The 12,232-nt window shown below is 35.9% G+C and overlaps 1 protein-coding gene across 5 annotated transcripts in view; it reads left to right on the top strand.

Moving 5' to 3' along the window:
* HACE1 (HECT domain and ankyrin repeat containing E3 ubiquitin protein ligase 1) overlaps positions 1-12,003 on the top strand; it is a 50,980-nt gene extending 38,977 nt beyond the window's left edge. For 3 of the 5 annotated variants that reach the window (XM_025165503.2, XM_088138842.1, XM_088138833.1), the window contains 5 exons: positions 3,412-3,543; positions 3,980-4,078; positions 5,205-5,275; positions 9,636-9,749; positions 10,261-12,001. In XM_025165503.2, the coding sequence (XP_025021271.1) occupies positions 3,412-3,543; positions 3,980-4,078; positions 5,205-5,275; positions 9,636-9,749; positions 10,261-10,363 (519 nt within the window). In that variant the 3' untranslated portion in view covers positions 10,364-12,001. Of the gene's footprint in view, positions 1-3,411; positions 3,544-3,979; positions 4,079-5,204; positions 5,276-9,635; positions 9,750-10,260 lie in introns of all 5 variants that reach the window. The other 2 variants (XM_025165501.2, XM_007426347.4) reach the window with 1 other exon arrangement.
* The last annotated feature ends 229 nt before the right edge of the window (positions 12,004-12,232 follow it).

Raw genomic sequence — 12,232 nt, 5'->3', positions numbered from 1 at the left:
GAATGAAACAAATTTTAAAAGTTGAATTTCCTTTTCAACCTGCAATATTTTTAAATTAAACTTTACTAAACCATATATTAAGTACACTGAGCTATCTTTGTATATGCTAACTGCTGTGAAGATACTCTACACTTCTTATTGGAAAGGGCATTTGATTCCATCTGTAAAAGAATGGCTAAGTAAGTTGTGGGAGTATGCTTCAGTGTCTAAAATAACTTTGTCTCTTAAAGTAAATCTGACACAGAATTTAACTTAATTTGGAAATCATTTCTAACTTACAATTTTATATATGGATTCGCACCACCATCAAAATTTGGATTTATCTTCGCATAAAGTCTTAATATTTCAATTTTATAAATCAAAACAAGCTTCTGAGTAGTATGGATAGAATTTATTGCAGTTTATAATTGTGGTTTATAAATTTGCGGTACAATTTATATTGTGTTAACTGCTGTTTCAGTGAGAGGCGCTCTCACTGTAAGATGGGCGGTGACAAATTTGAAATATAAATAAATAAATAAAAATTCAATATACTCAGTATACTGAAAAACTTTAATTTCTATGATACTTGTAAATTTCCTGTTTATTTACATGTACCCTCCTTTTTAAATCCTTTATATATATGAAATAAATATATCTTGGTTTCAGCAAAGCATTTGAGAAGGTACCCCATGATGTTCTGACTAGCAGGCTAGTGAAGTGTGGGCTGGATGGCATGATCGTTAAGTGGAAACACAGCTAGCTTGGCAATGTATTTAAAAATGTTTTATCAATTGTTCCTTGCCAGTGCTGTGAGGAATCAAGTGCAGTGCCACAGGTTTCCATTCTGGGCCCTGTACTATCCAAGATTCAGTTTGAATGATGAAGTGGAGGGGAATGTTCATCATATTTACAAATAGCACAAAACTGGGTGGGATGGCTAGTATCCTAGAAGACATAAATAAAAAGCGGAATGTCCTTGATAGATTAGAGAAGTGGGTTGAAAAACAATTTGTTGTGGAAAATTCAGAAGTACAGAGCACAACGCCAAGGAGAAGAAACCATGTTTATGGCAATGGTTTTTGGGTGCCTGCTTTGCAAGAAAGAGGGACCTGAGCAATGGGAAAGCAATGATTTTTATAGAAATTGGGAACTACAAGGCGGGAAATCCTAGAGATCTAATTTGCTGGCCAGTTTGGGGAAGCTAGGCAGGTTCTTGTCCCTCTACCTGGGATTATTTCTATGGTTAGGCAAAATGGGCCTTTCTGGAGGGCAGCAGAGCTGAAGAAATCCATTGTTAAAGGAGGTGGAACGTTGTGGTCATCAGCTGATGGAGGATGGAGCATTGGGGTTTCTCTATGCTGCAGGTCCCTTCTTAGGGCTGCCCTTGCACTGTGCTGTGAGCTGGTGAGGAGGCTTCTATTTTTTGGTCTAGATGGGACTCCAGGGGAGCTTTGTCTGGGGCAGGGAGGGTCAGTTTGGGTCTGATGGGATTAGGCAAATATAGGAGCTGGCTTTGACCCTGGTCATGTCTAGTCTGGTCACGCGCAGCCTCCATTTTATTTGCTAGATTTATTTTGTCCGCCACAAACTGAATGAAATTTAAAAGAGACAAATATAGAAAGTGTGATGGGACATCTAAAAGACCCTGGAAAAGTAGATGAGAAAAGAGAACCATTGCAAAAGAGACACCTCAGCTTGACAAAAAACAAATCAGTTAGCAATTAATGTGTTACGCTTGGCTTGGTAATGGTATTTGTGGAAGAGATTTTGGAGTAGCATTTGATTACAAAGTGAATATGATTCTGCAATATGATATGGCTGCAAAAAAGCCAAATGTTATTTTGGCTTTATTTTATTGCTAGACAGCCATCTGTCCAGGATGCTTTAATTTAGAACTCTGCACTGAGCAGGAGATTAGCCTCCAGGGCCTAAAAGGCCTTGTCTAATTCTATGGTTTAACATACTGTTATTATAATCAATATCCATTGTACCATTGATCAGTTGTACCATTCAAAGGTGCTGAATTACAATTCTTACAATTTCTTGCCCCCCAAAAGTTCACTGGAGGTGTTGGGAACTGAAACTAAATACATCTGGAAGGCACTTAATTGTCTTTTTTGATCCATAGTATAGATTTTACAGCATGCATCAAGAAAAGGCTTGGCACCTAAGTAAACATAGGATACACGAGAGAATTTAGTATATTCTCTTTTTTTTTAAATTCAACTCTCTTGTATGGGTAAGTTAATATAAACTTATTTGAGAATTTCTTTTCTGTGGTAGTTTGGATTACAGAAACTATCTACTATTGTAGTTTTGAATCTAGACATTTCTCAAATTACTGGTATATAGTGAAGCCTGGTTGACTTGCCTCCCTTTCTGCTGTTTAAGAAGGAGGGACACTTCCTTCTTGGTTTTTTTTAAAACAATTTTTTGCCTCAAGTATTGCAGGGGGCGGATTTAATGCAGGATTAAAATGTGATGCTGTTTTCCTTGTTTCTGGAGGTTTTTTTTTCTTTTTCTTTTTACCTGAATAGATGTTAAGGTCAGTTTAACACACCTATTTGAAAGCTTAAATCATTATTTTCAAAAAGATGAAGAAATTGTACAGCCTAAAATCATTATTTTGCCAAATTTCAGCAGTAAGATCCTGGGAGACCTTTGGGTCCTTAGGCCTAAATTTGAGAAGCTGTGTTTTCCCCATCCTAATGTGTACATTAAAAGAAATCATATAGTGTAGTAATTCTGATTGTAGGAACATGGTTGTGTAATTGAAGTAAAAGATTCCTTTTGTATAGGAAACCACACTGAAGAGAAGTTTTGTTATTTAACCTCCTTTTATATAAATATTTTATGCGGATAAAAAAAATAGATGTGGATGAATGTTAAAGTGTTACAGGTATATATTGCAAAAAATAATAATTGAAAAATACAAAATGTGACATTTACTTCTCTTTTGAGGAGTGAGATTAATGTGTGAACAAAATGTGCCCAAGGAAAATCTCTCCTTCCTGTAAGTTTTATATTTTAAACACTTAGAGCACATTACAAAATAGCTTTCTGCATATATTCAGTTTCCTTTCCATTAAAATAAAAATGAATGAAATGTTGCTCTCAATCAAGGAACCATATGTGTATGAAACGTACAATAGAATGTGGAATTGCAAATAGCCCTAGATTGGTAAGGGCCACTAGAAGTACTTGCACAATGGCTTTCAAAACTCAAAATGATATGAATACGGTCTGATAATTTTTTCTTAAATTCTGAAGTTTTACCAGAATTGTTTAATATAAGGGTATAAGTGGGGTGCAGTTCCAGAGTGGGTGGCACCAGACAAAGAAGTAAACGGAACCTGGACAAAGATAAAATTTGATTTAATTAGATTAAATACAGTCATTTATTTAATAATTTCCCAATTTTCTTTTCAGGCTGAATACGTTCAACTTGTGACTGAGCTTCGAATGACAAGAGCCATTCAGCCTCAGATAAATGCTTTTCTGCAAGGCTTCCATACGTTCATCCCTCCTTCTTTGGTACAGCTATTTGATGAATATGAACTGGTAAGTAAAATTATATTGTGATTGAGCAGCCTATAATTTCTATAATGAGGTGGTGCAGAATGTAGCAACTTTAAAAGACTGAATTTATTATTAATTTGGACAACGGTTTCACTTTATTTTGTTGGAAGTGGGTAGAATGTTTTATATACCTTAATTTTTTTATTTTCTTTTGGTAATCTAAGTGCCAAAGAACCAGTCACATGCTGGTACTGTAGCTTTCAGTTTTCTGTGTTCAACAGTTGAATGATTCCATGTTGACTTAGAAATCCTAATGTTCTGGGTCATGTTAGCTATCTTTACAATAACATGGAAGGTGATTTCTTTTCGAAGATGAATAGTCTTCAGAAAAACACAAACTGCTTTATAACTAAAAAAATGTGAACAGTTTAACCTGTCATCTTCACAATCATAATTTGGTTTTTTCCTTTTTTAAAAGGAACTGTTGCTTTCAGGCATGCCAGAAATTGATGTGAATGACTGGATTAAAAACACAGAATATACAAGTGGTTATGAAAGAGATGACCCAGTTATTCAGGTACGGTATATATCCATGGGATGAATTGATACAGTAATGTATTTCAGCCAGTTGCTTTCTTCTTTTTTAAATATATTACCAGTCTTTCCAGGCTTTTCCAAGTGTTGTGGAAATGAGGCATAGTGAGACTGGCTTGAACATATCAAAATATAATTTTGATAATGTAGTTATTATATTTGTATCTGCTTATTAATGAGAGTTTTGGGGACAGATTTCAGAACTGTTTTAAAAAAGTAAAACATGGAAAGAAATCCATAATAGCACAGTAAAAAAAATTAAAAAGTGAAATTTTACATATGTGTATATGTATATGTAAGTGTGTGTACATTATAAGTGTGTGTGCATGCGTGTGTGAATATATCTACATATCTATCTTCTCAGTGTAATATGGGCAATTAAAATCAAAGCTGAACTATTAAGAATGAATATGCCCCCCAGAATAATGTTTTAGCGTTACAATAGAGAGAGCCCTCTCACCCATCTGCATAACTTCATTTTGCAAGTAGTTCAGGATTTGAGAAGTCGTAACCAACACAATGAATTTGGCCTGAATTGAATTCAAAATCTGTGCTGCTTTATGGAATTACTGTATCAGTAATTGTATTGGCTACCAGAATTAGTGCCTTAGCAGCTGTATATGATTACATGACATTTTCAAACTCTCTTCAAAAGTATCATGCCTTTCAGTAAGAAATTGCCAGTTCTCCTTGCCCAGAAAGAATTGCAGTTGGAGTGTCATCCTGAGCTGATAAAGTGTTCCTAGTAATTGAGACTGCTGGTTCTTCCAGTGACAATAGAAGATGTCTAGGAACACTCCAAACTGCATTCATGACCCTGAAGAATATCCTCTTAATTATATTAAGGTAATTACTATATGTAAAGGATATGTAATATAATTATATAATATACAATTGTATTGTAATTATATTAATTGTGTAATTATGTAAGAATCTAATGTAATCTCCTCAGGAATAGGTTGAACACTATTCAGTTGGGTAGACAGCCTACCTATTAACTTCTGTTTTGAAGGTCTGTGTTCATAATTTGAAACTCATTCATTTTTTAGTTTGCATCTAGCAGCTAAATTTTAGCTGAAGAAAACTAAGTTGATTTATTTTTCATCTAGTGGTTTTGGGAAGTTGTAGAAGAACTGACTCAAGAAGAACGGGTGCTGCTATTGCAGTTTGTCACTGGCAGGTGAATATAATTTGTTTTTACTTGTTTGTAGTAATGTATTCATGATATGGTGGAGATTTGTGGGGAAAATAGGAAGGAGCATTAGGTATGTTCGCCGCCTTCAGTTATTTTTAAAAATGATAAAGGCAAGATTTTAAAATAAATAAAATCATGCACATTCCTTGCTAATATTAGCAGTTGTAGTACAGAAATGGTTCTTCCACAAAATGTTACATTCACAATAATATATAACTGATACTCTGAATAATCCAGGTCTGAAATGTTCATCATCTTATTAAGTGTCAACTTCATGGCTTAGAAATCCTCTGTTCCAGATAAGAACATGATATTTTCGGGCAATATTTCTATAGTTCTTATGAATTCTAGATCATGTAGCTACTGAGATTTTTGGATGTCTAACCAAATTCTATTTCTTTTTTTTAAATTCAGATTATAGATCTAATATTGTTAAGAAATGAATACTTTTTTGTTTGGACCTGTTTCCTTGTTTTACACTGAAATATTCAGTTGGTAACATGACCTGTAAATCATAGTTATAATGCTGGATTTACCAGAAAGAATGACGACCTTGAATCTAAGACAACTCCTCCAAAAGAGTACATGAGTGACACTGATTTGTGGCTCCTGTTCCAAGAATGGCTGCACCTGGGTCACCAGACAAAGCAGGAAGATCTCTGGATTCCAGGCCTGCTCTCTCAGGGGAAACCCGATTCTATCCAGAGTTAAAGCTGGTACAATCCTAGAATCAGCTAGCTTTGAATTAAGAGCCCCTCTGTCTTGCTTGGGCTGAGTCTGAGTCTGTTTTTCCTCCATCAGGATGCTGATAGCTTCCAATCCCAAGTCAGGACTTCTACTGGAATGGACAGCCATTTGTCCAGAATGGTATGAGATTCCTGCACTAGGCAGGAGGTTGAACTTCAAGGTCCCTTCCAACCTTATGATTCTATTACATCTCCCACTGGACTCCGGGTAGAGATATACCAAGATATACAGCTGGTTATCATTCATATATTGATGATACCTCACTTATTCTGTCAGTGTTTCTGCAACTTTAAGTTGTGTGGATTTCAACTTCCAGAGTTCCCCAGCCAAAGTTCAGAATCATTCCTTCTGGTGGTGGATTTTGCTGATGATGGGCCAGGCAGGAGTACTTTTGAATTCCAGCCCAGTCCATCCAAACCCAAGTAGCACTGTGTTGGGCTCTGACAAATGACAGGCGTGATTCTTTCTTCTCCCAAGGGAAAATAGAGTAGATGCTGATGCTGGCCCAGATCTAATGCAGTGCGGCAGGAGAGGCAGTTGTGCTGTTCCTCTTCAGATTAAGGTTTTAACAAATTACCGTGCAACCTGTCTACCACAAACTGAAACCCTTGATATAGTGGCCTTTCCCCCCCAGTATTCTTTGCAAAGTATATTTGCACTACATTTTACAATGAAGCTATTGTTTTTTTCTGGCAAAACTGAAGAATTTAACCAGAATATATGAGATAAGAAAAACTTTTGGAAAAAATCAATAAGTTGATTGATTATATGGCTTTTTATTCTGTAGTTCTTATGATGTGAAATGAAAAAGTGATTACCTGACTTTTGGAAAAGTAGTGTAGACATGTTGGGTTGTTTCCATCAATGGCTATACAAGATGGGAAATCCAATTTTTGCTGTTTTTGCTTTCTCTCATTCCTCATGCTCCCCTAAAAATTGTTCCTGAAATATAGGGTTGCCTTCCCTGGAAGAAGGCTGGACTTTGCAAAGCTGTTTTCTCTTAGCAGAAATCTAGCTTTCCTCACAGCCTGCTTTGATAGATTAAAACCCTCAATATATCTGGGTTCTTAAGAAACATAAACATGGAATCATTGCTTTTAAATCTTTTTAATAGAAGCTTGTAAAATAGTTAATGAAGTGTTTTTCTTTACCGTGTATTTCTGACTCCAGTAAGATAAAACATTTGCGAACGCTGCTTCAGCAAAACCAGTATCTAATATTGATATTTAGGGTGTTATGTGTTGAAATACTGCACAGCTCTGCAAAGAATACTGTTTCACAGAACAGTACGGAAAGTAAGACAACTTCATTTTTACCCTAAAGCCATTACTTTAGTTCTGTAATTACTTAAAAGAAGTTGGAACTTTTAGCAGTTACTCTTTATATTAGAAATGTAGAAATCTTAAAAATTTATTTCTGTTGCTCATAAAGAATTTGTATATTATATGGCTTTCTAGTTACTGTTTCACCTTGCAGCATATTAATGCATATTCAATGTTTGTTTGCAGTGGTTAGCTACATGTTTCACATATTTCAATAGTTTCATTGCTAAAATGAAAATGTTAGTTGCACAAAAGTGTAGATGTACTGCTTACATGGTTTAGAACTGAAAATGTCATTTATATAGTGGAAAAACATGTTATACTTGACCTAGATGTAATAAAGAGCGCAGGGATGCTAATAGAAGTAACGATCTTGTGATATTTTTCCCTTCTCCCATCAGAACAGCTGATGAAAGTATGATGTGACACCTCCATTCTGGGGGTCTTCCAGTGAAAGCTTTGAGGGGAAACTGGCACAGAGTTACCTTGTTTTGGCTTCAGTTCAGCTTACCAGTTCTAGATCTTCCCTAAGGGGTCTTGTCCTGACCCTAATGGGTTGCATTTAGCAGATGTTTAGCACCTATCTAAGAGAAGAGGAAAGAAAGCTTTACTTTTTTGTGCCTCATCTGAATGAGTTTAGCATTTGCAAAAACTCTTTAATTTCTATTTAATTTCTATTTAATTTAATTTAATTTAATTTAATTTCAGTTTAATTTCAAGCAGCAAACATATGCCAATCAAAGAACTACCAGAGGAGCAGAACAAAACCCCACCTTTAGCAGCACTGGCAAGGCAGGCCACTATATAAAGAGAGAGCAAACCCCATCCCATTTTAGCACTGAAGATGTGACCTAGCTGGGTAATAAAACGTTTGCAAGAAAAGAACCAAGCTCAGAGAACCCCAAGGACTCCACAATTTCTATTGAAAATTGCAGGAAAAACATTGTGTGTATTTCTCTTTATCAGAACGTGTGATTATTGTGGCTTTTTTGTTAGTTGGAGACAAGGGTTATCTTAGACTGCAATAATGAAGCCCCCCAAATAATAACCGAATTTGTGTGAGCCCCTAACTAACCTAATCGAAATTAGGTTTGCAAGAAATAAACATGCCACATCTAATAATTTTAATCTCACAGGGGTGCTGTATTTAAACTTTGTGGTACTGCAGCTGTTCATTGTGGCTTTGCAGAGGTAGAATGAAGTTTAACAGTGTTCCCCTTTTGCACTGTAATCCTGATTAAGCTTTAAAAAGTTGTGACACCCCCCTTCCCCCCCAGGTGCTTATAACTTTGCAGAGTATCCTATCCTGGTTTAGGGGGTTAAGATTAAAAAAAAAATGGCTTCTCTAAGATTATCCACTATTCCGAGGCTTCAAGTTGATCTTGGTTAAAAAAGGGTGAATATTCATGTCACCACTCTGCTCCATAAAAAAGGCAGAAACCAGGCTATCATGATTTGGTGTTTTGATTCCATGCAGTAAAATAACATCTAGTGAAATGTAGTTATACAAGTTGTATTCATTGCTTTACCCATTTGAAACAGGAGTCGGCTATACTTCAGCACTGTCTCAATAACATCCATTTTTGGCCATCCATGTGTTAGATCCCTGTCTAGAAAGGACTAGTATACTTCTAGTGGTTCATGCGTTGTAACTGAGGTGTCTGATTGCAGAAGTATTCCAATCACAGGAAGCTCCGATATGTGAGAAATTACATGTTGCAATTTTGTTGCAAAGGACTGTGGTCAAAATGCAGATGTCAGAAAGGCGATGGTAGGTTTATAGTACAGAAAAGCTAAGAAAGACATTATGAAGGAATCCCAACGGCTGCTAGGTATCAAATGCAAGCCTATTTATAAGGAAAGCAAGGTTCAAACTCTTGTGCCTCTTTCTTTCAGCTGCATGCTATATTAGGCTAGAAGCCCTCTCCTTTGACCATTTCTTCCTCTCTTGTTTAGCAATGAACTAGTCTGGTATCAGGCTCTTTACTTGTGGTTCTATGAGAACTTGCTCTCCCAACAAGCTCCATTTGAAAACTTAGAGAGCTATATAAATGGAAAGAATTCGATGTTATATAAGAAATTGCAACATATTGAGGAGATAGCTGCCAACCTTATCCTTCCTAAAGAACAATGGCCTCCTTTTCTTGTGATTGATTGATTATGGTCCCTGGGCCAAACGATCTATTTAACAATTTATGCCTTAGCATAAAATTGCAGGGTTCATGCCCTAAGGATGTTGTAGTTTTTCTTAAGTTACTTATTATGAATGTTTTCAGTTCCAGAGTACCCCATGGTGGCTTTGCCCATATAATGGGTGGTAGTGGATTGCAAAATTTCACAATTGCTGCTGTGCCATATACCCCAAATCTGCTACCCACGTCAAGTACATGGTAGGTTATTGAAATCCGTTAAGAACAGAATGTTTTTCTTTATTCTTTTCTTTTGGGGTCCCAGGCAAGAGTTTATTCGCCTAGGCACACCCTTGCATAACTTAAATGAAGGACACGTTTCTGGTTGTTTTCAATGTAGAATTGATTCTCATTGTCAAAAATTATAGGTATTTAAATGATCTCTTCCATTTTGTTGGGAAAAATATGTAACTCTAGTAGTAGAGTGTAATGGACAGCAGTATAGAATCACTAAAGGATCCTTCATTTAAAATTGTTCTATTGCGTTTTCATTTCATAGAAGATTTTTTTGTTTTTGCTAGATAACATTGGAATACTAAAGCGGACTGCAATGCAGTGCATTCCTTCTGATATGCCTTACTTCAGGCGGTTGGGGATTTGAATGCCGATTTGAAAGTGTGGTGTCACATTAATTACCTCGTGCAAAGCAAATTTCTACTTTCAGAAGCCATGTTTTGATGGTGATTCTTTTTTTTTTTTTTTCCTATTTCAGTATCAATATGCTGAAGTTGCCTGAATATCCTAAGAAAGAAATCCTTAAGGACAGACTTCTTGTGGCATTACATTGTGGAAGCTATGGGTATACAATGGCATAATGAAGCAGGACAACGTCGCTGATTACTCATGTGCAATTCCTTATGGCAAAAAGCATTTAGCAACCTGTCAACAGGAGGGAGGTGGTGGTAGTTAGGAGATGGTCTTCATTTGCAGCCCACAGGTAGCATTGACTTGTACAAGTTGCAAAAGATCCAGTCTGTCTCCTTCCTCTATGCCATATAAGCCTGGGATACTTTTTTAGAGGTAATTCTGAAACTCAGTTTTTAAATGGTGTTTCTCCATTAAATCTCCATCCCAGTCCATCTCTCTAATTTGTTTTTTTCAGATCATTCTGAAGCTGTTCTAGCTGTAACAGATGAGAAACATGGTCCCATTAGTAAGGATTGTGGTCCAGCACTATAACACTAGTTGACAGTGTTATAATAGGCAGGGATATATTAGTCTGCTCCATTGATTAGTCAGAGATCTGCACTTTGAGAATCACTGTCTTTAACTTCCAAGGGCTTGTTCATTCCTATAAGATGACATAAATACTAAGCATGGTAGAAATATTGTATTCCTCTGACCATGTATCTTCTTGCATGCAAAAGAAAAAAAAAAGGGACATGTATTTATTTTTTTCTCCAGGGGATACTGAACAAAATTAGTGTGCAAAATAGCAAATGTGATTTATTTTTCCTGCTTAGTTTAAATAAATACTTTTTTTTAAATTTTCTAGTTATTTAATAGCTAAACATTTAAAAGGTTTATTGGCAAAAAAAATTTCTGGAAATAAAAAAATACTGTATTATACATTTCAAATGTACAATATAGTCACAGCTGAAGTATTTACAATTTCATGGCCTTGAAAACATGTATATTTATTTTAGAGGAATATTTCCCTTTATTGGGGAGGGAATCATTTTCTGGTGCCTGAACCTTGAGAAAAATATTCATTAAAGTGAAATATTTTATTGTAATTTACCATTGGTCAGTTGTGTTTATCAGTATTAGTGTTTATCAGTGTCTTCTGTGCTTGTTCTAATAGTATAAGATCATAAACATTTACTTAATTAACTAAGCAGACTGATATGGATGGGTTATAGGGTAGAACAGGTTTAATACATTTTCCCTGTATTATTTACTTATTTATTCAATTCATTCAATTTTACAATATTTTTAGCTCAGCACAATCCAAATGGACTGTGGGTGGGGTAGAACTGTCCAAAGAAGTGCATCCAAAGTATATATGCATAATAAAAATCAATAAGAAAAACCTAATGCTTCAGAGGTCCTGCTCAGTTAATGTAAGGGCCAATACCCATTGAAACATGATTGCTTTGGTGTGTTTTGGAATACTGTAGATTAGGAACCATTCATACCTCCAGGAGGAGAGTGTTCCATAACATTGGGGCCACAACTGAAAAGGCCTGTCTCCTTTTTAAATCCCTTGCACCTGTCTAAATAGCTAAGATTTAGCATTGGAGCTGTCGACAGCATTATGCTAATCAACTTTTTGCTTAGTGACTACCATGCTACTTGCTCCTGTTAATTTTAATATCTAGATTAATTATTTATTGTAATCCTGGCATGTTGCAAAATGAACTTCCAGCTTCCAAAGTCTCTGTGCGGTTCCCAAATGTATCCTTAGAAAATAAAAAGTGTGAATTGTTTAGATGGGTGCAATTCAGCAATTTATTTTGGATGTGCCCTTTCATTTTGAACATGAGAAATCAGTATATTTTAAGTGGTAACTAGGGGGCTAAAATGGGTGGTGTGAGCACCCTACATCAGGCAGTTAGAGGTGGTGGTAAACAGTAATAAAGGAATTTGGGCTATTGTGTGTTGGTGTATAGATAGCTTATTTTCTGAGGTGTCTTTCCTGTTCTTGGAGGGAGGGATGGGTGCTTGTGCTTCACCATTTATCC

Source organism: Python bivittatus, unplaced genomic scaffold, assembly GCF_059951505.1.
Source record: "Python bivittatus isolate LINGU-HERP-01145 unplaced genomic scaffold, Pbiv_v1 ctg000020_np1212, whole genome shotgun sequence".
Taxonomy (NCBI): Eukaryota; Metazoa; Chordata; class Lepidosauria; order Squamata; family Pythonidae; genus Python; species Python bivittatus.
The sequence above is the reverse complement of the archived record's forward strand: the minus strand, read 5'-3'. Positions and strand labels throughout refer to the sequence as shown.